The 22,365-nt window shown below is 47.2% G+C and overlaps 1 protein-coding gene across 1 annotated transcript in view; it reads right to left on the minus strand.

Moving 5' to 3' along the window:
• Window positions 1-22,365, minus strand: part of LOC132576570 (dynein axonemal heavy chain 6-like) — an 82,515-nt gene that overhangs the window by 11,812 nt on the left and 48,338 nt on the right. The window contains exons 8-11 of the mRNA XM_060245865.1: window positions 4,335-4,504; window positions 3,425-3,621; window positions 1,379-1,491; window positions 86-219 (exon numbers count right to left, since the gene is read on the minus strand). Coding sequence (XP_060101848.1) covers window positions 86-219; window positions 1,379-1,491; window positions 3,425-3,621; window positions 4,335-4,504 — 614 coding nt within the window. The remainder of the gene's footprint in view (window positions 1-85; window positions 220-1,378; window positions 1,492-3,424; window positions 3,622-4,334; window positions 4,505-22,365) is intronic.

Genomic DNA, 22,365 nt, shown 5'->3' on the forward strand with positions numbered 1-22,365 from the left:
AACCGCATAACTACATATAGTACATGCCCCATACTAACTTTAAATAATGGTAGCTAGATAAATAATTGCCTGTGGAATTCTGTACCTTGTGGGGAAAAGAAACCTGGAAGCCAAAAACGACTGGGGTGTCCCTGATTGCTGTCAGCAAAGGAGTCAGGATCTTCATCAGGCTGAAGCAGTTTTCCAGTTTGCCTCTTAAGCTTCACTAAATATTTATGTCTGTGGAAAACACAGGCAACCCATAACTATATTAAATCTAAAAGTTGCCACCAGCTCACTCCTGAATAAGGAGGTGCTGGATCATTTTTAATGGCCAAACTAATTAGGTAATAATACGAATATCTATTCATTGTTTCAGATAATGCTATAACTGCTACAAAAATGTAAGGATTCAAAGGAATGCAGTACACAAATATATAATGTGGGGTAAGCTGGTACTGGTCAGATAAAGTTCAGATCTTTAAAAGACATATTTCTTACTATAAATTCCTATTCTCTAAAGAGTCTGGAGGGCACTTTTGATTTTTGTGGATTGCCACACCCATTCTGAGAGAAGGCAGGGCTAGTTTTCTGTTTTCACCTACAGAGGAGAGCTCACACCCATCCAGCTTGGAAGAGTGAGCAGAGCTGGAGGTATGGAGAAATGGGTGGGCTAAAGCATCACCTGTTATGCAGTCATGCTCATTCCTGGTGCCACATGGAGTAAAAATTGATGATGAAGAGTGGCTCTGAGCAGGTACAAGGGCACATGGATTAGTGCTGGCATCTCATAGAAGAAGGTGTCTGCTGACGCAGCCAGGCCCCCTCCCCTGTCAGCCCAAGGTAAAGGAGAAGGCACAGCTGGAGGTTGTGTGAAAGACTGCTCTGATCTGATAGGCTACAAAAAGAAAATAAACTCTTCATCTCTCAAAATGTTCTTGTACCTGCCTAGGATTGCCAAAATGGAAGCAGGGATCGGAAGTTAAACGGGCGGGGAAGAGATAGAAAAGGCTAGAAGAAAGGATCAGTTCTGAGAAGCTCAGCTAAGCTCTTGTGTTCTTGTGTCAAGGCAGCATTTGCCTGGGAGGCTGAGACCTTTCTTCAGTGAAGAAGTAGATTAGCAAACTGGCCCCACCTTCTACCCACAAGGGAAGGGCAATCCTATAAAGGAAAGCCAGGATTTAAAGCATTTTTTTCCAATACACATCTGACTCAAAAGAAGCGTTTACCTGCAAAGGATATGTTATGTTAATTGTCTTCAGCTGGATTTTCATAGTAGCTATTACATTCAAAATTATTGTACTAACCTTGACATTTTAAACTTCTTATATCTAAAATACGCTTCCTGATATTTACAGACTTTGCTCAGTTTTCATTCTGTCATTGTGTTGCATTTTACCTTGCCTGCATACAGGTGATTGCTTGATTTGCCCACATAGCAAAGAAGTTCAGTCGGAGAATGAGATCATCAGTCCAGGAGCCCAGAGGTTTACATGACGCATAAGAATACTGCTGTTGAGTAATGGCAGATAAAATGCAATCTCAATTTTTTTTTTAAATCAAGACTTACATAATTTATTGCCTGTTCCTAAATAGCGTATACAGTTATAGACAGCTTGCAAGCAACATGCCAGTCTGGTTGGTGAGATGTAGCAAAGTCAAGTATGCATATGCATTAGACCACAGGAACCTTTTCAGTCCATTGTTCCACTTGCATTCAGTTTATTCAGAAATTCTGTCCCTTCTGAGCATTTTCAGATTCTTTCAATCTAGCTTTTGATGCAAGTTCAGGATTGAAACAGTCTTGGTCACCCTGGTGGATTGCCTATGCCACAGCATGGTTAGGGAAAGTACAACTATGTTGATGAGGAGGTTGCCAGTATCACTGACCATGGTATTTTTCCAGAGCGCCCTGAAGGAATGGGACCGGTTGGTGCTTTACTTTAGTGGCTTAGCTCAAGGGACAGCTCCAATAGGTGATGCTGGACAATTTCTGTTCCTTACATAATCTATGACATATGGGGACCTCCATACTGTTCCCATTAACATAAGACTGTTAGGGAAGGTCATTTAAATATTTAGGGTATCACCAATATGAAGATGACATACTGCTCTGTCTTTTTCTCCAAACTGTAGGAAGCTGTCAAAATTGTGATCTGAATGTAACAGTGGATTGGATATAGGTGAACAAGCTCAAGCTTAATCATACAGTGGAAGTTCTCTATCAGGGATGTCAAATGACCAGCCTGTGGGCTAGAACCAGCCCACACAGGGTTTAATCAGGCCCGCTGGGCTCTTTTCTCCCCGCCCCCCCCCGCTCCTGTCCTTACCCTTTGAAGCTCCAAGCCTGCTGAAATTCCCTTCTCTTTCTGCCTTGTCTGGCTGCAGCATGAAACACAGCTGCAAAGAAAATGTGGAGTGAATTTTCCATTAAGGTCTTTGTACCCAGATAGATAGGGCCCAGAGACTTTAATGAAAATTCCATTTCACATTTTCCTTGCAACTTTGTGCTGTTTCAGCATTCCTTTAGCCTGGCTGAAGCTCATGCTTCCTGGAGTTATGTCTTTGCAAATAAAGGGCTGATGCTTTGAGCCAGCTTGTCTCTGCTCAGTGGACTTGGGAACTGGTGCCTAGTGAATACTCCAACTTGGGAACCCACAGCCATAGGGGGATATGACACTGAAGAGCTGTTGCCAATCTGAGTAGACCAGGGGTGGGGGGTGGGGGGGGGAGAAAAGCTTGCAATGCCATTTCATTGTTTCCCCAGGCCCAGAGCATTTTATATTTTTAGTTTCTGCTGTGATCCTTGTGCTTTTTCTTGATGTTTTATTTTAAACATTGTATTGCCAGATCCCACTATTCCCCCACCTTTCCATTTTAAGCAAAATATTGCAAGAGTTTTAAGCATGTTTGTATTTTAAGTTAAAACATATCTTTAACCTTTATAAAGTTTATATCTCTGCTACCTCGCATTACATTTTCTGACTCACATGGCTCAGCCCCACAAAGTCCCATTTGTGTCAGATCTGGCCTGCCTAATAAATTAGTTTGACACCCCTGATATGGTTGGTGCTTCAGCTAGACTGAGAAATGGGATAAACCTGTTTTGGATGGAACTGCACTGATTCCATTACAAATCTGGGAGACAGGCTGCGGTGCTCTTGGATTCATCACTCCATTTGCATGCTCAGATCCTAACAGTGACAGGAGCATCTTTTATTCTAGTTTAGGCTGATGTGTAAACTGTGAGCTACTGACCCAGAAAAAATGGTTTGGCTTGCTATACTATTTATTCAAATATTTGTATTACATCTTTCCCTTGTGACTCAAAGAAATTTACAATCTATATTAAAACCAGTCATATTAAAATGAAATCACCAATCACAAACTTTAAAGGAAACAACACAAACATCTACTTTTGTGGCAAGTGAGACTGTTCAATTACCTGCCAAAGGTCTGGCACTTTGCCTTTCAGTAGTGAATTATAAAGCTGTTCTAGATCTGTGGTGAACATAATCTTGCCTTTTATACCTTGCTGAAGTGCATGTAATGACTGAATTATTAAGGACAATAAATGATTAAACTGGTCAATCTCCTGATGCAACACCGTTATCAAAGGGGTACTGACATAAAAACCAGGGCCTAGGATGAGAGAAAATATCCACATGTTATCAGCATAATTCTTACAGCATGGAAAGTCCAATTCTCATGCAAAAGGAGGCAGCTACTTCTGCCTGAACAGCTTACCCCCAACCCCCAAGCATAAACCTGTGGTATTTTTATTTGCAGGGGAATCACTTGGATCTCCCCCCCCCCCAAACACACACACACTTTAAGAATTTCTTTGGTTAGCCATGCTTGATAGCAGTTATCTCATGTGACAACATCTGTTTTGTACAAAACTGAAGGGAACAATCTGCATTTAGCTTGTATAACGGAGTCATAGAGAGGTGCCAGTTCATACAGACAGCACCTTTATGTAGCCATTAATACAGCATCCCTTCACTTCTCTAAGATGCTCATTTGCCCCACTGCGCCTCTATGACCCACCTCTCAGTCGTTCAGCTCCAAGCTGTTGCAATGCTAGTTTAGTACTACCAGTTATACTGTTGCATCTGCATCTGCATCAGCATCCTGCATACTAAATCTAAGGGCCAAACCGCTAATGAGAATTTTTCTACATACATGGAAATAATCAAACAGTATAGGGCTTTCCGTATTTTTAAAAGTATGGATTGGTTGTATTTCACTTCATAAAGTCATAACAACCACCATGTCCACCACCATCATATAGTTTGATTATACTTTCTACAACATAATGCTTAATTTTGTATTATATGAACTACAACTCTGACCTTTAGCAGCATTCACAAGAGCAGTCCAAATGGAGCTTGACATAAAGCTACTAAGAGTTGTTGTACTTTCAGTTTTTGTTGCCAGTCCTATATCCTCTACAGTCAGTGGTAATCGTGTTAGTATGTCAGATGCCATGTCCAGTACTATTTCATCCTGGGTCTTCCCACCACTAGGGGGAAAATATTAGTTAAGATTATCACTATAAGCATATCATGTTAATTCCTCGGTCTTTTGTATCTTATTGCTCATCATTTCCTGGCAAAGAAACATCCCAAGGTTATCTGAGTTTAATTTTGCTCACATAAAAGTATAATTAACTGAATGTTGATATTCCCACATGACTGCTTACAATATAATTGTTGAATTCCTGAATATATATGAGTTTGTGAGTGACTAAAACATCATAAAATATACCACTTTTAAGTGACTGTCAACATTTGGTGGCACATTTTGCCAGTTTGGGAACGATCTTAAAATTTATTTGGGATGGTCATTCACTTGTCAATTCCAACAAATCCAAATTTTAAACAGTCTCTTTAACATACATGCATATTTTCTGTACATAATAAAAAGCATACACACATATCACACACAAATTTGAAAGGAGTTTCAGTTTTACCAATGGATAGATTTCTGGGAAATGAAGATGTTTTGGGGTATTAGCAGCAAGCAAATGTTTTGTAACTGGGAAAGTTTGCAGAGTGCAAAAAGATGAGTTGCCAAATTTTTCACATGATGGTTTGGCTACTTTTCAGAAATTGATACCAATGTTGATATTTGGAGGGGAATTAGTGGCAACCAAGTGTTTCTTAATTTAAAAAGTATAGGTTGCCAAATGTTATATCTCTTGTTTCTTTACTATTTTCTAAACAATCTCTATCATGACTCAGTGTTCCAAGAAATTAAAGAGAGACGGTTTGGTGTAGTGGTTAAGTGCGCGGACTCTTATCTGGGAGAACCGGGTTTGATTCCCCACTCCTCCACTTGCACCTGCTGAGATGGCCTTGGGTCAGCCATAGCTTTCATAGAAGCTGTCCTTGAAAGGGCAGCTGCTGTAAAAGCACTCTCAGCCCCACCTACCTCACAGGGTGTTTGTTATGGGGGGGGGAAGGTAGAGGAGATTATGACCACTCTGAGACTCTGAGATTCAGAGTATAGGGCCACCTTCAAGAGGGGTTTAGATAAAAATATGGAACAGAGGTCCATCTGTGGCTATTAGCCACTGTGTGTGTGTGTGTGTGTATAAATTTGGCCACTGTGTGACACAGAGTGTTGGACTAGATGGGCCATTGGCTTGATCCAACATGGCTTCTCTTATGTTATGTTTTTATATAAATCCAAAATCTTCTAAATCTTTGTGTAGGAAGAAGATTTTGCATAATGTCTTTTCTCCCTTGGGAATATGTGGGCATGCCTGAAATTCTGTTTGTTATGGGTCAATAGCAATGATTAGGGGACCATTATATGCATCGTTTGCTTGCTGGATACCATTCTTCATGCTTTATATTCACTATAATTACACAAAGTGGGTAACTGTTATATCACATAAATATATGTCACTAGCAGAAGTTTTTACTGAATTAAAAACTGGAAACACTGCCATCTAAACAACAAGCAAGATATTAGGTTAATTCTGACCAGGTTCTAGTATGACTGACTAGAACTAGAAAATTAGAATTGTGGTTCAGCCTCCAAGACACACACAGCTTTGAGCTGACAGGTGCATTCAAATCACTTGTGCCAATTAGTGAAGAGCATTGCATAACATGGTTTCACGTGCTGAAATTCTATATAATGTGAACAGCTCACTAAGATAATGTGATAAGAAAGATGAAGACATAGGTTCCTAGCTGGGATTTATGGAGGACTATGGAGAATTGTGATTGGCTGCAAACATCATCATCATCCCTCCCTACAGAGTGGGCTCAGAGCAGTGCACAACAGTTTACATTTTAAAAAAAATCAAGCCTACTAATCTATGCATACATATGAAGTACAAAAGTCGTAACAGGGGTGGCCAACAGTAGCTCTCCAGATGCTTTTTGCCTACAACTCCCATCAGCCCCAGCCATTGGCCATGGTAGCTGGGGCTGATGGGAGTTGTAGACAAAAAACATCTGGAGAGCTACCATTGGCCACCCCTGTATAAAACATATAGGTAACATACAGAAATAAGAACATAAGAGAAGCCATGTTAGATTAGGCCAATGGCCCATCCAGTCCAACATTCTGTGTCACACAGCGGCCAAATATATACACACACACACACACATACACACTGTGGCTAATAGCCACTGATGGACCTCTGCTCCATATTTTTATCTAACCCCCTCCTGAAGGTGGCCATGCTTGTGGCCGCCACCACCTCCTGTGGCAGTGAATTCCACATGTTAATCACCCTTTGGGTGAAGAAGTACTTCCTTTTATCCGTTTTAACCTGTCTGCTCAGCAAGAAATCATAAAGCACAAAACCTATAGGGTGCCACAGTACAATTTTGACCCCCCCCCCCCAATGGCAAGAGGGAAAGTGAGAAGGCAACTGATTGGGTGATTGCTATTAAAAACCATTGCTGCCCTCATCCATATGCTTCATGGAATATTTCTGCATTGCAGACCCTACAAAACTGTAACAAGTCCTGCAGCCCCCTGATGTCATTTGGCAGAGAGTTTCACCGAGTTGGAGCCAGGGCCAAGAAAGCCCTGGCTCTGGTTGAAGACAGTCTTTGGGCCAGAAACTTCTAGAAGATTTTGTTCTCCTGAGTGCAATGCTCTCTGGGGGACATACCAGGAGAGGCCATCCTGCAGGTACATCTATCACTGACCACTTAGGGTCTTAAAGGTCAAAAACAGAACCTTGAACCTGACCTAGTACTCAGTCTGGAGCCAATGCAGCTGATGAAGCACAAGGTTGGATGTATGCAGTTAACAGTGTCCCCGTAAGGACCCAGGCTGCTGCATTAACCACTTCATTATAGGCAATCTAAGCTGTGCCAGTGCTTGGGGATGGTGTGAGATTTGGGGGGGGGGGGCACTTTGGATTTTTCCTTACATGGGTCATATTGGGATGTTTTTGATATATTACTTTCTTTACTTAAAATATTTTATGCTGCCTTTCCACTCAACTTGGGGTACTCAGGGAGGCAAATGATAAAAAAAATTAAAACCAAACTACACATACGCAAGATTTAAACAATAACTAAACAAAATATATAAATGAAAATGATGGTCAGTGAGGGCATGCCAAACACGTCTTCACCTGCTGGCAGAAGCCAATGATACGATGAGATAGGCAAATCTCCTTGGGAAGAAAATTCCAGGGTTTTGGTACCATGACTAAGATGGCTGTTTGTTGGGCTGCCACCCTTTTAGGTGCAGATGACAAGGGCATCAGAAGCAGGGCACCTGAAGATGACCATAAGGGATTAATATAGAAATAGGCAGTCTGCAAGGTATGCTGATCCCAAGCTGTTTAGGGCTTTAAAGGTCTATACTGGCACCTTGAATTGGCCAGGAAGCAAACTGGGATCCAGTGCAGGTGGAACAAAACTAGAGTACCATGGCCCAATGATCCATTCTAGTCACAGCAGCATTCTGTACCAACTGTAGCTTCCAGACACTCATCAAGGGCAGTCACATGTAGAGTGCACTGCAGTAATCTAATCTAGATGTAACCAGGACTTGCTCCACAGTGACAAGACCGTTTTTTGCTCAGAAAAGGCAGCAGCTGGCTCACCAGCTAAAGCTGGTAAAAAACACTGCTGGCCACTGCTGCTACCTGTTTATCCAACAGGAGGCCCAGGTCCAGCAACACCCCTTTGTGGGGTAAAATCCTGTCCAGAACAAGAGATGCCTAAATTCCTGGGTCAATCCATCCTCCTACCAGTAGCACCTCCATTTTGTTGGGGTTAAGTTTCAGTTCACTAGGCCTCATCCATCCCAAAATTGCCTCCAGATTGGAAATTATACAACAAATCTGCCACCACTAGTTCAATCACCTTATCACAGAATCATAAATTCACAGAGTTGGAAGGGACATCCAGGGTCATCTAGTCCAACCCCCAGCACAATGCAGGAAAATCACAAGTACCTCTCCCCACCCCCCAGTGATACCTGCAAAAAAACACAAAGCCCTCCAGGATCCTTGGCAAAACTGGAGAAAATTGCTGCCTGACCCCAAAATAGTGATCAGCATTTCCCTGGGCACATAAGAAAGGGCCACAAGAATTAAGCACTAAAGCAACCCTTCCTGCCCTCCCTCTCATGATCTGCCTAACTTCACAGAATCAGCATCATTGTCAGATGGCCATCTAGACTCTGTTTAAAAACTTCCAAAGAAGGAGAGCCCGCCACCTCCCAAGAAAGCCTGTTCCACTGAGAAACCGCTCTGTCAGGAAGTTCTTCCTTATGTTTACCTGGGATCTCTTTTGATTTAATTTCAACCTGTTGGTTCTGGTTCGCTCTTCTGGGGCAACATAAAAGGACTGCACCATCCTCTATATGGGAGCCCTTCAAGTACTTGAAGATGGTTATCACATCACCTCTCAGTCACCTCCTCTCCAGGCTAAACATACCCAGCTCCTTCAACCTTTCCTCATAGGTCTTGGTCTCCAGATTCCTCACCATCTCCATAGCCCTTCTCTGGACAAATCCCAGCTTGTCTATATCCTTCTTAAGAGCCAGCTTGGTGTAGTGTCTGGACTCGTATCTGGGAGAACCTGGTTGGATTCCCCACTCCTCCACAAACATCTGCTGCACCTCGCTCAGAGCTGTTCTGCTCATGAGCAGTTTCTGTCAGAGCTCTCTCAGCCTCACCCACCTCACAGGGTGTCTGTTGTGGGGAAGGGAAAGAAGATTGTAAGCCACTCAGACTCTAAGTGAAAGGTGGGGTATAAATCCAGTCTCTTATCTTCTTCTTAAATTGTGATGCCCAAATTAAACACAATACTCTAGGTGAGGTCTAATCAGAGCAGAGTAAAGTGATACCATCACTTCACTTGAGCTGGACACTATACTTCTGTTGATACAGCCCAAAATCTCATTTGCCTTTTTAGCTACCGCATCACACCACTGACTCATGATCAGTGTATGACAGATCCAAGAGGATGAGGAACCACTCACAAGCACTCTTTGAGTGTGATCCACCTAACAGTAACAGGATCCAAACCACATTTTACCAATTTGTCAACAAGAACAGTATGTCGAACCTTATCAAAAGTCTTACTGAAATCAAGATAGATTATGTCTACAGCACTCTCCTGATCTAGCAATAAAACAGAGAGATAAGGTTAATCTGTCGTTACTTGTTCTTGAGAAACCCATGCTGGCTCTTAGTCTGTCTTTTCTAAATTCTCAAGGATGGACTGTTTGATAATTTGTTCTAAAACTTTTCCAGGTATAGATGTCAAGCTGACAGGTCAGTAGTTACCTGGATCTTCCTTTTTCCCCTTCCTAAAGATGGGGACAACATTTGCTTGCTTCCAATCTTCTGGCACCTCACCTGTTCTCTAAAAATTCACAAAAATAATGGCCAGAGGCTCAGAAATTACATCTGCATGTTCTTCTAGTACCTTTGGATGAAGTTCACGTGGCCACAAGTACTTAGTTTCATTTTAAGAAACTAGGTGTTTACACACTACCTCATGCTGATCCTAGGCTGCAACTCCCTTCTATCATCATATGTTCTGTTTCTGCCATGTTGAGCACTTTTTCCCTCACAAGAGAAGACTGAGGAAAAATAGGAATTGAGCAGTTCTATTGAAGCAGAGAAATAACGAGGTCTGCACTCATCACTGTGCTGAAACGAATTTTTACTTTGATATCAAGGCAGAACTTAGCCATCAAAAATTTCAGGTTTTCACGGCTGGTAACATCATTAGGGTTTGTAGAATCTTTCAGGATCAAGTGCCGTGTTCTACTGGAGAAAGTTTTCCTTCCAGACATTTCGTTCTCAGCTGCAGAGAACATCCTCAGTGGCGTTGCAGCCGGAGCAGGCGCTCAGACCTTCTTGGCTGCTGTGCATTGAGTGGGGCAACTTAGCCGGTCATAAGCCTCCAAACTGACTAAGTTAAAGTTATTCTCATTCAGACTGTTTTTATTCACACCCAAAACAAGCAAGCAGGCCCCCAAGCTTATCTAACTCAACATGCCCCACCTTCCTATAACTTCTAGTATATTTCCATACGTCCTGTCTCTATGTGTTATCAGCTCGTGCAAGAAGCTTCTCCGAGGCCTCTTTGTTATCTACTTTACAACCTTGAATCCACACTCACTTGAGGCCGTATGCTTCTAACATTGCATCAGACATTCTCTTTTTGAAGGCATGAGCATGCTTTTATTCATTATTATAGGGGTATTCATTAATTATTCAGGGGTCCCCCATCACTATCTTCTCTTTATCACCTGTTACAATTGCACTTTACTGTTTCTGCAATGGGCCTACTATTTCTTGCTCTTTTTCTTACTTTGAATATAAGAAAAGAACCCTTTTAAGCATCCCTTGCTTGAGGAAGCATACCTAGCTCAAGAATGGTGTATTTGAGGCTGACGGAGTGATTGTTATTCAAATCCCTTCTTTAAGCTCCCACCACCCCAGCTGGTTTAAACTGAGCTACAAGAGGAGCCAGACCCAGCTGAGGCTGATCCTGGGCTGACTTCTCTTAGATCCTGGTTTAAACCAGCTTCACTGAGGCTGATACTGGGCTGATTTCTTTTGGATCCTGGTTTAAACCAGCTTCATGGTTCAAAGAGAGACGTGGTCAGCTTAACCAAGCAGGCTGAAGGAATCAACGACTGAATCCAAAGATAGCCAAGGGGCCTCCAGTTTTTGTACTGTATCAACATTGTCAGGTAGGTTGTGGTGGAGCAACAAGACTTTATCTGCGAAAAAGTTTGCAAATGCTTCAGAGCTAACAGCCAATTTTCTATATCAGGAGTCCCCAACCTCTGGGCTATGGACCAGTATTGGTTCGTGAGTTGTATAATTATTTCATTATATTATTATTATTATTTCATTATTATTATATTATTTCATTATATTATTATTATTTCATTATATATTACAATGTAATAATAATACTACTACTACTACTACTAATAATAATAATAATAATAAAGACAACAACAATACTAGATTTATATCCTGCCCTCCACTCTGAATCTCAGAGTGGCTTTCAATCTCCTTTATCTTCCTCCCCTACAACAGACACCCTGTGAGGTAGGTGGGGCTGAGAGAGCTCTCACAGAAGCTGCCCTTTCAAGGACAACTCTGCCATTCCAGCAGTTGCAAGTGGAGGAGTGGGGAATCAAACCTGGTTCTCCCACATAAGAGTCCGCACACTTAACCACTACACCAAACCAACAGAAATAAAGTGCACAATTATATCGTCCTGAAACCATCTCCACTGCCCCCACCCCAGTCCATGGAGAAATTATCTTCCACAAAACCAGTCCCTTATGCCGCTGTTCTATATATATTTTGATGCCTCTCACTGAGGGACATCAGTAATCTAATCACCTTAAACAACTGTGCTGGGCAAGAGCTAATGGATGTGATGGAGGCTGAATAGAATTCTCTCTTTGCAGCCTTCACCACCATCTCATAAAATTTCATAAGATGCTCTTGTAGCTTCACTGAGAGTGTGCCATCAAACTTGCTCTAGTTGTCTAACTTCTTATTTTATCCCCTTGAGTTCAACTGTATACCAGGGGGATAATTTGCCATAGGAGCATAGAGGATGTCAGGGGACAACCTTGATGGCTTCAGAGAGACATGAATTTCAGTCCTCTACCAATTTGTCTAATGAGCGCTGGAAGGCCTCAGATCCCACAGGAATTCTGGAACCCAATTGAGTACATTAGTCTCTTCAGGTGAGCATAAATTATCTTGCTACCTAGGCAGGAGGGTAGAGATACCCAGCTGGGCCTTCAAAACCAAGTGGTCCAACTACGGCACTTTCTCCTTTGAAGTCACAGCCACATTCACCCCATGCCAAAGAAAAAATCTAGGGTGTGACTTGCTTGATGTATGGGGCCTGAAACAAATTGGGAGAGCCCAGTGCAGCCATGGAAGTCACCAAGCCTGAGTAGAGGTGGCCACATCATCTGCATGGATGTTCAAATCTCCAAAAATTAACAATCTTGGGAACTCCAAGGCCCACTCAGCTACCACCTCTAAAAGGCTCAGAAGTAGGCTTCCCAATCCCCAGGTCCCAGCGGGGGATCCCCTGGTTTTACAGGCTTCCCCCCTCCCCCAGCCAGCTGGCCGGCGGGGGAAGCTCCACCCCCATAGCCATTATGCACCTTCAGGAACGATTCCCATAGGGAATGATGGGGAATTGATCCGCGGGTATCAGGGGCTCTGGGGGGGGCTGTTTTTTGAGGTAGAGGTGCCAAATTTTCAGTATAGCATCTAGTGCCTCTCCCCAAAATACCTCCCAAGTTTCAAAAAGATTGGACCAGGGGGTCCAATTCTATGAGCCCCAAAAGAAGGTGCCCCTATCCTTCATTATTTCCTATGGAAGGAAGGCATTCTAAAAGGTGTGCTGTCCCTTTAAATGTGATGGCCAGAACTCCCTTGGAGTTCAATTATGCTTGTCACACCCTTGCTCCTGGCTCCGCCCCCAGTGTCTCCTGGCTCCACCCCCAAAGTCTCCTGGCTCCACCCCCAAAGTCCCCAGATATTTCTTGAATTGGACTTGGCAACCCTACTCAGAAGGCTGTCTGCTGGCACACTAGGCAGTTGGTACAATAGACTGCCAAGCTCTCCTCAGTGTCCCTTACCAAGCCAACACAATCAGTGCTGGTGATCAGTGCAGGTGATTTCCTTAGTCTTCTCTTCTGAGGGAAACGGTGCTAAACATGGCGAAAACAGAACATATAAGGAGGGTATGAAGTTCCAACCTAGGGATAGTACATAAACACCTAGTTTCTTTAAATGAAACTAAGTTCTCAGGGCCAGATCAACTGCATCCAAGGGTTCTGAAAGAACTTGCAGATGCAATTTCTGAGCCTCTAGCTATTATTTTGACAAGTGAAGTACCTCAAGGATATGTCCTGGGACCTGTTTTGTTCAACATCTTTATAAACAATTTGGATGAAGGAATAGAGGGAATGCTTATTAAATTTGCCGATGATATTAAATTGGGAGGGGTTGCAAACACAGTAGAAGACAGAAACAAAATACAGGATGACCTTGACAGGCTGAAAAACTGGGTTAGTCAATAAAATTAATTTTAACAGGGATAAATGTAAAGTTTTGCAATTCAGTAGGAAAAATCCAATGCATGGTTAAAGGATGGGGGAGACCTGTTTTAGCAGTAGTATGTGCGAAAAGGATCTAGGGGTCTTAGTGGATCAAACACTGAACATGAGTCAACATTGTGATGCGGTAGCTAAAAAGGCAAATGCAATTTTGGGCTGTATCAACAGAAGTATACAGGGCCATAGCCAGGATTTGGAAGGTCAGGGGGCATTTACATTTTTCGGGGGGCACTGATGCCCCCCAAGCACTCCACAGGACCTTGCCTCTAGTTGCTCTCCCTCTCCGCTGCCCTCCCCTCCCCCCCACCAAATTGCATCTAGGTCAGGGGCAGAAGCAGTCCGGGCAACCCATCAGAGTTTAAGGGCCCACTGATCAGCTGTTTTGTGGGCCCTTTAACTGGCAGGGGGAGCTGGGGGCTGCTTTTGCTGCTGGCATTACTGCAGCTCCATAGCCAGAAAGTTTTTTGGGGGGAGGGGGACCAGGGGATAAAATTTTGGGTAGGGAGTGCATGGGGCTTGGCTGCTTCTTCCAGTGGCCAGCCGTGGGGCCCAAGCTCTCTCTCTGTCTCTCACTGTCACTCTCTCTCTCTTTTGCTGTGCTTTCTCCTCTCATGCTTTCCCTCTCACTGTCACTGTCGCTCTCTTGTGCTCTCTTTCACTTGTGCTCTCTCTCTCTCTCTCTCTCTCTCTCTCTCATGTGCTCTTGGTCTGTAGTGTATCGGCAGCCATACACGCCATGCGCAGAGGCGACTGGGCTGTCCCAGGCGCCTCCAGCACGAGGTGCGAAATCCCCCGCCAATCACCAGCTGAGGCGGGAAGTTTAACAGGTCAGGATTGGCCTGACCTGTCCAGTAGGCTGTACCGGGGATTGTACATAAGCGGGACCCGGCCCGCGTGTTCCTTCTCTTGCAACGTGCTCCGAATAAAGAATGTTGCCCTACTCGCGTCTCCAGACTGAGTACGTTACACTGGCGACGAAGGTGGGATTCTAGCCTCATCGGCTACGTCGGAGACCAAGGGCACCACCGGCCATGACCGCCGCCGCAGCCACCATGGCCAACCAGGGCGGAACCACCGGTCACGTTGAGCCGTTCGACCCAGCGAATCCAGAGGCCTGGGAGTCCTACTTGGAAAGGGTCGAATGCTACCTGAGGGCTAACAAGGTCACGGAGGACAGCATGAAGAGGGACGTTCTCCTGAGCGTCTGCGGGGCGGCCACATTCGAGATCGCCAAGGGTCTCTCGGCCCCCGCCCGCCTCACGGAGAAGTCCTTCGCCGAGGTCAGCAGACTCCTCACCAGCCACTTCTTGCCTCAGCCTTCACGGGTGGACCGCCGGTTCCTGTTCCACAGAAGGGACCAGGCTGCCGGAGAATCGGCCACCGACTACTTGGCGGCCCTCCGCAGGATCGCCGGGAACTGCAACTTCCCCCAGCTGGAAGACACCCTGGCCGATCGCTTCACGTGGGGCCTCAGCGACGAGAGGCTCCAGCAGAAGCTCTTCGCCAAGGAAGAGCTCACCCTCCAGAGCGCTTTCAACGAAGCCGTGGTGTTCGAGAGGACCTCCTGGACCTTTCCCAGGGCCCGGACAGACGCCGTTCACCACGAGGAGCTGGACCACGACCGCCTGGAGGAGGGAGAAGCCTACCAGCTGCGTCGCCCCGCCGGGCCACCCAACAGAGCAGCCCAACGCCCCCGAGCGCCCGATCGACCCCTAGCGTCAGAGAGGGTTCCTGCCACCAAGTGCGCCAGCTGCGGCGACCCCCACGACCGGAGAGACTGCCAGTACCGGACCTGGGACTGCCGGAGCTGCGGGAAGACCGGCCACATTGCACGGGCTTGCCGAGCTAAGCCCAACCGCCGGAGGCCAACCACGCATCACGAGTCGGCAGAGTTCCACTCCACAGACTCCACGTCCCTTCAGGTACTGAACTTGCCCCTCGCCACCCCAGACAAAATTAAAATAGCGGTCCTCATCGAAGGGAACCCCTGCCAAATGGAGGTGGACTCAGGTTCCTCCATTTCCATTATAGCAGAGGAGACCCTGAGGAAATTGTGCCCCCGCCAGCAGCTTCAACTAAGGCCGGCGGACTTCATACTCCGGGACTTTCAGAAGAATCCGGGGCAAATCGCGGGGTGGGCGCGGGTGCAAGTCGAGCGGGGGTCCTTCTACGGCCCGCTGGACATCCTGGTGGTAAAGCGCCAGCTTACCACCCTGCTAGGACTGGCGTGGTTCAAACCCTTGGGGATCCGCTTGGAGGGGGTGGGGCAAACGCCCAGAGGGTTCGGGGAGATATGCCAAGAGTTCCCTGACGTATTCGATGGTTCCCTAGGGAGCTACAAAGGGCCGGCCATCTCCCTACCACTAGACCCCATGGTCAGGCCGATTCGGCTCAAGGCGAGGAGGGTCTCGTTCGCCTTGAAGCCAAAAATAGAGGCCGAACTAGACCACCTCATGGCCCAGGGAGTCCTGGAGCCAGTGGACTACGCCACCTGGAAGAACCCCATCGTAACCCCAATCAAGCCAAACGGGGAGATGCGGATCTGTGCAGACTATAAATGCACAAGGCACTGTGCATTTATACAAGGCACTGCAGGATAACCCCTACCTAGTGCCGGTGGTGAGCCACGTCTTGGCTGCCCTCGCGGGGTCTAAAATCTTCGGGAAGCTGGATCTGGCACAGGCCTACCGACAGCTCCCGGTAGACAATAAGACGGCCAAGGCCCAAACGATCGTGACACACAGGGGGGCCTTCCGGGTGAGGAGGCTACAGTTTGGGGTAAGCGTCGCTCCGGGGATCTTCCAGAGTATAATGGACGCTCTCCTTAAAGGGATCCCCGGAGTCCAGCCGTTCTTCGATGACGTTTTAGTCACCGCCCCGGACCCCGAAGAGTTCGGCAACCGCCTACGAGAGGTGCTCCGCTGGTTCCAGGAAGCGGGGCTCAAGGTTAAGAGGGAGAAATGCTTGCTGGGGGTCCCACGGGTGGAGTTCCTGGGGTTCGCCGTAGATGCAGCAGGAATCCACCCAACGGAAGAAAAGACCCGAGCCATTGTGCAAGCCCCGGCCCTCACCTGCAAAGCGGAGCTACAAAGCTTCTTGGGGGTGCTTAACTTCTACCATTCATTCCTCCCCCACAAGGCAGCCCTTGCAGAGCCCCTTCACCGGCTGTTGGACAAAAAAGCCACGTGGGTTTGGGGCAAACGACAAGCCGCCGCGTTTCAGGCGGTCAAGGACGTCCTGGTGTCCAATGCGGTGTTCCACCATTTTGTCGAGGGCCTCCCCGTCATCCTGGCCTGTGATGCATCACCTTATGGGGTGGGAGCAGTCCTGGGGCACCAACTCCCAGACGGGAGGGAGGTACTGGTAGCGTACTACTCCCGCACACTGACTCCGGCCGAGCGCAATTACGCACAGATAGACAAGGAGGCTCTGGCAATCGTGGCGGGGGTCCGCAAGTTCCATGAATATCTGTACGGACGGAGGTTCACTATTGCTACGGACCACAAGCCCCTCCTAGGTCTGTTGGCCCCAGACCGACAAACCCCCCAAATCCTATCACAGCGTGTGTTGAGGTGGAACCAATTCCTCAACTCATACACTTACACACTGGTCCACCGAGCCGGCAAGGCTATGGGTCACGCGGACGCACTCAGCTGGCTGCCACTTCCTGAATTAGGTCCAGACCTTGCCCCCGCACACCAGGTAATGCTAGTGGAGAGCCTCCCGGAGCAGCCCCTCCACGCAGCGGAGGTCGCCAGGGCCACCCAGAAACACAAGACACTGGCACGGGTGCTCGACTGGGTGGTGAGGGGTTGGCCAGAAGGGAACATGGGGGAAGAATTCAAGCCGTATAAAACCAGGAGGGAGGAACTAGCAGCCCACAAAGGGTGCCTATTATGGGGAAGTAGGGTGGTGGTCCCCCCCCCCCCCGCTGCAAAAGCGTGTTCTGGAATCCCTACATGAGACCCACCCCGGCATAGTCCGCATGAAGGCCTTAGCCAGGAGCTACGTTTGGTGGCCGGGGATGGACGGGGAGATCGAGAGCTGGGTCCGGAGGTGCCAGATATGTCAGGAGTCGCGGCCCGAACCCCCCAGCGCCCCCGCCACACGGTGGGAGTCAACCAGGAAGCCGTGGTCGAGACTCCACCTGGATTTCGCGGGGCCATTCCAGGGGCAGATCTTCCTGATAATCGTGGACTCCTACACCAAATGGTTGGAGGTCATTCCCGTAGGGTCCACCTCGTCCGCAGCAGCGATCAGAGCGCTGCGCAGGGTCTTATGCACACACGGTATAGTCTCTGATAACGGGACCGCGTTCACCTCGGCCGACTTCCAGGCATTCCTCCAGAGATATCTGATTAGGCACATAAGGTCGGCCCCCTTCTACCCGGCCACCAACGGCCAGGCAGAGCAGATGGTCCGCACAACAAAAGAAGCCCTGAGCCGAATCGTGCAGGGCGACTGGGACCACAGGTTGGCCGCGTTCCTTTTCGATAATAGGGTCACCCCCAACCCGGTCACAGGGGTTAGCCCGGCTGAGCTCCTCATGGGGCGCAAGCTCATAACCCGACTGGACAGACTACACCCCGACAGGGCTTCGGAGACCCGCAGAAGTCCCGAGGTCCGGGACGCGGCCAGGGGTTTCTTTGCGGGCGACCCAGTATATGCCCGGAACTATGCGAGGGGGCCTGAGTGGGTGGCAGGCCGAGTGCTACGAGTAACGGGGTCCCGCCACTACGATATATCAACCGAGGGGGGCCAGGTATTACGGCGGCACATAGACCAGCTACGCCGCCGCATGCTACCGGAGGACCCTGCGGACACAGAAGGGGCGAGATCCGGGGAGGAGCCAACCGAGGGCCAACCAGAGTACGCGGCCTCAACACCGGCTACACCGCCGCATGAAGTGCCGGGACTGACAGAGCCCGAGAGACCGGCGGAACCAGACCCGCAGCCTCCGGCCACACCACGGCCCACCGACGCACCAGCAGCGGAAGCCGCGCCGTCTCCCCCGGACCTCCCCAGAAGGTCCACCAGGGAGCGCCAACCTCCCGCGTACCTTAAGGACTATGTTCATTAACCGGGGGGGAGGGGTGTAGTGTATCGGCAGCCATACGCGCCATGCGCAGAGGCGACTGGGCTGTCCCAGGCGCCTCCAGCGCAGGGCGCTAAATCCCCCGCCAATCACCAGCTGAGGCGGGAAGTTTAACAGGTCAGGATTGGCCTGACCTGTCCAGTAGGCTGTACCGGGGATTGTACATAAGCGGGACCCGGCCCGCGTGTTCCTTCTCTTGCAACGTGCTCCGAATAAAGAATGTTGCCCTACTCGCGTCTCCAGACTGAGTACGTTACATGGTCACTCTTGTTGTCACTCTGTCTCATGCTCTCTCTCACTCGTTGTCACTCTCTATTGTTCTCTCTGTCACTTTTGCTGTCGCTTTGTCTCTGCTCTCTCGTTCGGAGTTGCTCTCTTTAGTTTTCCTTCCCCCTTCTGCTCTGAACTTTTGCATCCCGGGAACTAGAAAGACACATATTACAGTCTTCCTTTAGGGATTCTCTCCTGCATGATTTTCAGCTTTTCTCCACCCAGCTCCTCTTTTTCAGACAGGCAATCTAAAAGGGACCATTTGTTGTTGGAGGGAGATATTAATGCAGAGGGCCAATGCAAGGGTGAATCCCCTCCCTGCTATTATCTGTTGCAGCCAGCTTGAGGGCTACTGCCCCCTTCTTTAGATGAAACATGTAAGGAGTGAGGCACATGGAAGGTATGAGCAATTTAGCAGCCGGCTTGCTAATATTGGTGACTTTGTGCTGCCCTGGTCATTTGGTGTGCCACCCCACCTCCCCCTCTGCGGCAACAGGACCTTTCCAGCTTCGGAGTTGGGGGGGGGGAGAGCTGTGACTTGCGAGAAGACCCTGGCAGCTGTATCTGACTTTTCCAAGTCCTTGGTACAAGCGTTGCCTCCCCACAGTCAAGACGCTAGATAGTGAGGGCCTGGCAGTGGTGGCACCTGAAGTGGGGGTGGATGGGAGGGAAGGCAGGAGGGAGGGAGACACTCAGGCAGCCCCGCACTTGTTTTGGGGGGAGGAGAGGAATCCGGCAGATGGCGCTGCTGCTTCTGCTCGCTATTTTAATGGTGGGGAAAGGAGGGCGAAGGTGAGAGGGGCAGGCAGGGAAGAGCTTCCCTTCCCTCCTCTCCCTGCTGCTTTCTCCACCGCCACCTTCCCTCCCTTCCCTGCCATTAAAATAGCGTGTGAGACCAGTGGCAGAAGCAGCTTCTGGGGGCTGCTTCTGCCGGGGCCCTGGGCACATGCTATTTAAATGGCGGGGAAGGGAGGGCAACGGCAAGAGCGGCAGGGAGGGAAGAGAAGACGCTTCTCTTCCCTCCTGTAACTCTAGTCACCACCCTCCCTTCCTTCCCTACCACTAAAACAGCCGGCAGAGCCAGCAGTAGTCCCTGGCTCCCCTCACCAGTTAAAGGGCTCACAAAACAGCTGATTTAACTCCAGCAGGAGGCTGGGACTGCTTCTGCCCCTGCCTGCCAAATTGCTCATGGGGCCAGTGGCAGCCCCCAGAGCCATGGCAGAGGCTGGTCAGGGCCTCCAGTCAGGGGGCCTTGCCCAGAAGTCGGGGTGCTGTGCCCCTACAGGCCCCCTCATGGCTACGGGCCTGGAAGTATAGTGTCCAGATCACGTGATGTGTTGTTATCGCTTTACTCTGCTCTGGCAAGGCCTCACCTGGAGTATTGTGTTCAGTTTTAGGCACCACATTTTAAGAAGGATATAGACAAGCTGGAATGGGTCCAGAGGAGGGCGACGAAGATGGTGAGGAGTCTGGAGACCGAGAGAGAAAGTAGGTAATGCCAACAGGGAGTATATAATACCTGCAAGAATATCGAAAAATCATTTTGAAGAACTATATAAAGGAGATAACTGGGAACCTTTCCCATTGAGGGATCTGAATACTACTACAACTTGGGATCCAGTTTCATCCGAGAAGGTGGAATTTTATATTAAAAATCTTAAAAGCGGAAAAGCCCCAGGTAGTGATTATATTACAGCAGAGCTTCTAAAAGCTAATTTAGACTGGTGGACCTCGATTTTGGCTAACTTCTTTACATATATTGATCAAACAGGACAAATTCCAGAGAGATGGGGGCTGGCCGTAATAATTCTGATATTTAAGAAAAATAACAGATCCGATCCCAATAATTATAGACCTATTAGCTTGATAAATATATGTAAACTGTACACCAAACATTTATGTATGAAATTATGTAGATGGCTAGAGCAGGAAAAGATCCTTAAACCTGAACAGTGGGGTTTTATAAAAGGCCGTTCCACCCTAGATCATTGTCTTGTTCTAGATTATTTAGTTCAAAAATACACGCATAACCATAAGGGAGTTTTATATGCTGCATTTATCGATCTGAAAGCAGCCTTTGATTCGGTTGTGAGGGAAAGATTATGAGCTAAATTAAATCAGACTACCATAGACAAGAGATTACTACTTTTGATGGTTAATTTATATAAAAACACAGCTCTAAAATTCGATATACAGCAGATGGTAAGCTATCGAAACCCATTCAAGCGCAAAAAGGTGTAAGGCAGGGTTGCCTTCTTGCTCCCTTTCTATTTAACTTGTATGTCAACTGTTTGATAACCCACCTGCATGAAATTGACAGTTTAGCTCCCATTTTAGGCAAAGGAAGAAAGATTCCTGTCCTAATGTACACAGACGATGCCGTGCTCCTCTCATTATCTAGAGGGGGTCTAAATAGGGCAATGGAAAAATTTAGCACGCAATGCCAAAAAGAGTCATTTGCAATAAATTACTAAAAAACAAAGATTATGCGCTTCCATAAAAAATACAAAGAAATTAAATGGATAATGGATGGGGTCCAGGTAGATCAGGTTAAAAATTTTAAATATCTGGGATTAACTTTTACATTTAACGGCAGGGCTTCCAGTCATATTCAATATACAGCATGTTCAGCACAAAAAAGCGCGAATGCTATATTGCACTTCTTTAGGAATGAGGGAGCTCAGTATGTGCCGGCTGCTCTTAAACTTTATTTGAGCAAAGTTCTCCCTCAGATGACTTATGGAATGCAAATATTGTCTGTGAGTAAAATTAAAGAATTGGAGTTAGTGCAATCTAAATTTCTTAGAGCACTTTTTTATACCCCGAAAGGTACGCCAAGTTTGATATTGAGACAGGAAGCTGGTTTATCTACAGTCACATTGAATGTCTGGATTCAGAGGTGTAACTATTGGGTTAAGACACATCTGAACCCCTTGGGGCTTATCCCTGATTTTCTGACATCAACTCCTTATCCCCAATGATCTCATAGAGTAGTTGATAAACTGAAATCAATTGGGTTTGATCCTGAAAATTTATTAGAGGGAGGGCAGAAGTATGCAAGGAGTTTGATTTCTCAAAGATTTAAGGATATCGAAGCACAAAATGATTATGCAGCCCTACCTTGTTATTACAAGAAACTGAAACTGGGACCAAGCCTAAGATCCGCATCTTATTTTGGATTTATAAAAAATCCTAATTACAGATGGGCATTTACTAGAGCCCGTTTCGATGCGCTCCCATCAGCTGTCCTTTTTTGTAGATATACCCGGACTCCCAAGCATCAGAGGGTTTGTTTTTGTGTGTTGAATCAGGTGGAGTCAGCTGCCCATATATTTCCTCATTGCCCTGTGTATGATGAAGAGAGACAGCAGCTGCTGATACCCCTTCTCTCACATTTTAAACCACTG

The sequence above is a fragment of the Heteronotia binoei genome, chromosome 1 (genome assembly GCF_032191835.1).
Source record: "Heteronotia binoei isolate CCM8104 ecotype False Entrance Well chromosome 1, APGP_CSIRO_Hbin_v1, whole genome shotgun sequence".
Taxonomy (NCBI): domain Eukaryota; kingdom Metazoa; phylum Chordata; class Lepidosauria; order Squamata; family Gekkonidae; genus Heteronotia; species Heteronotia binoei.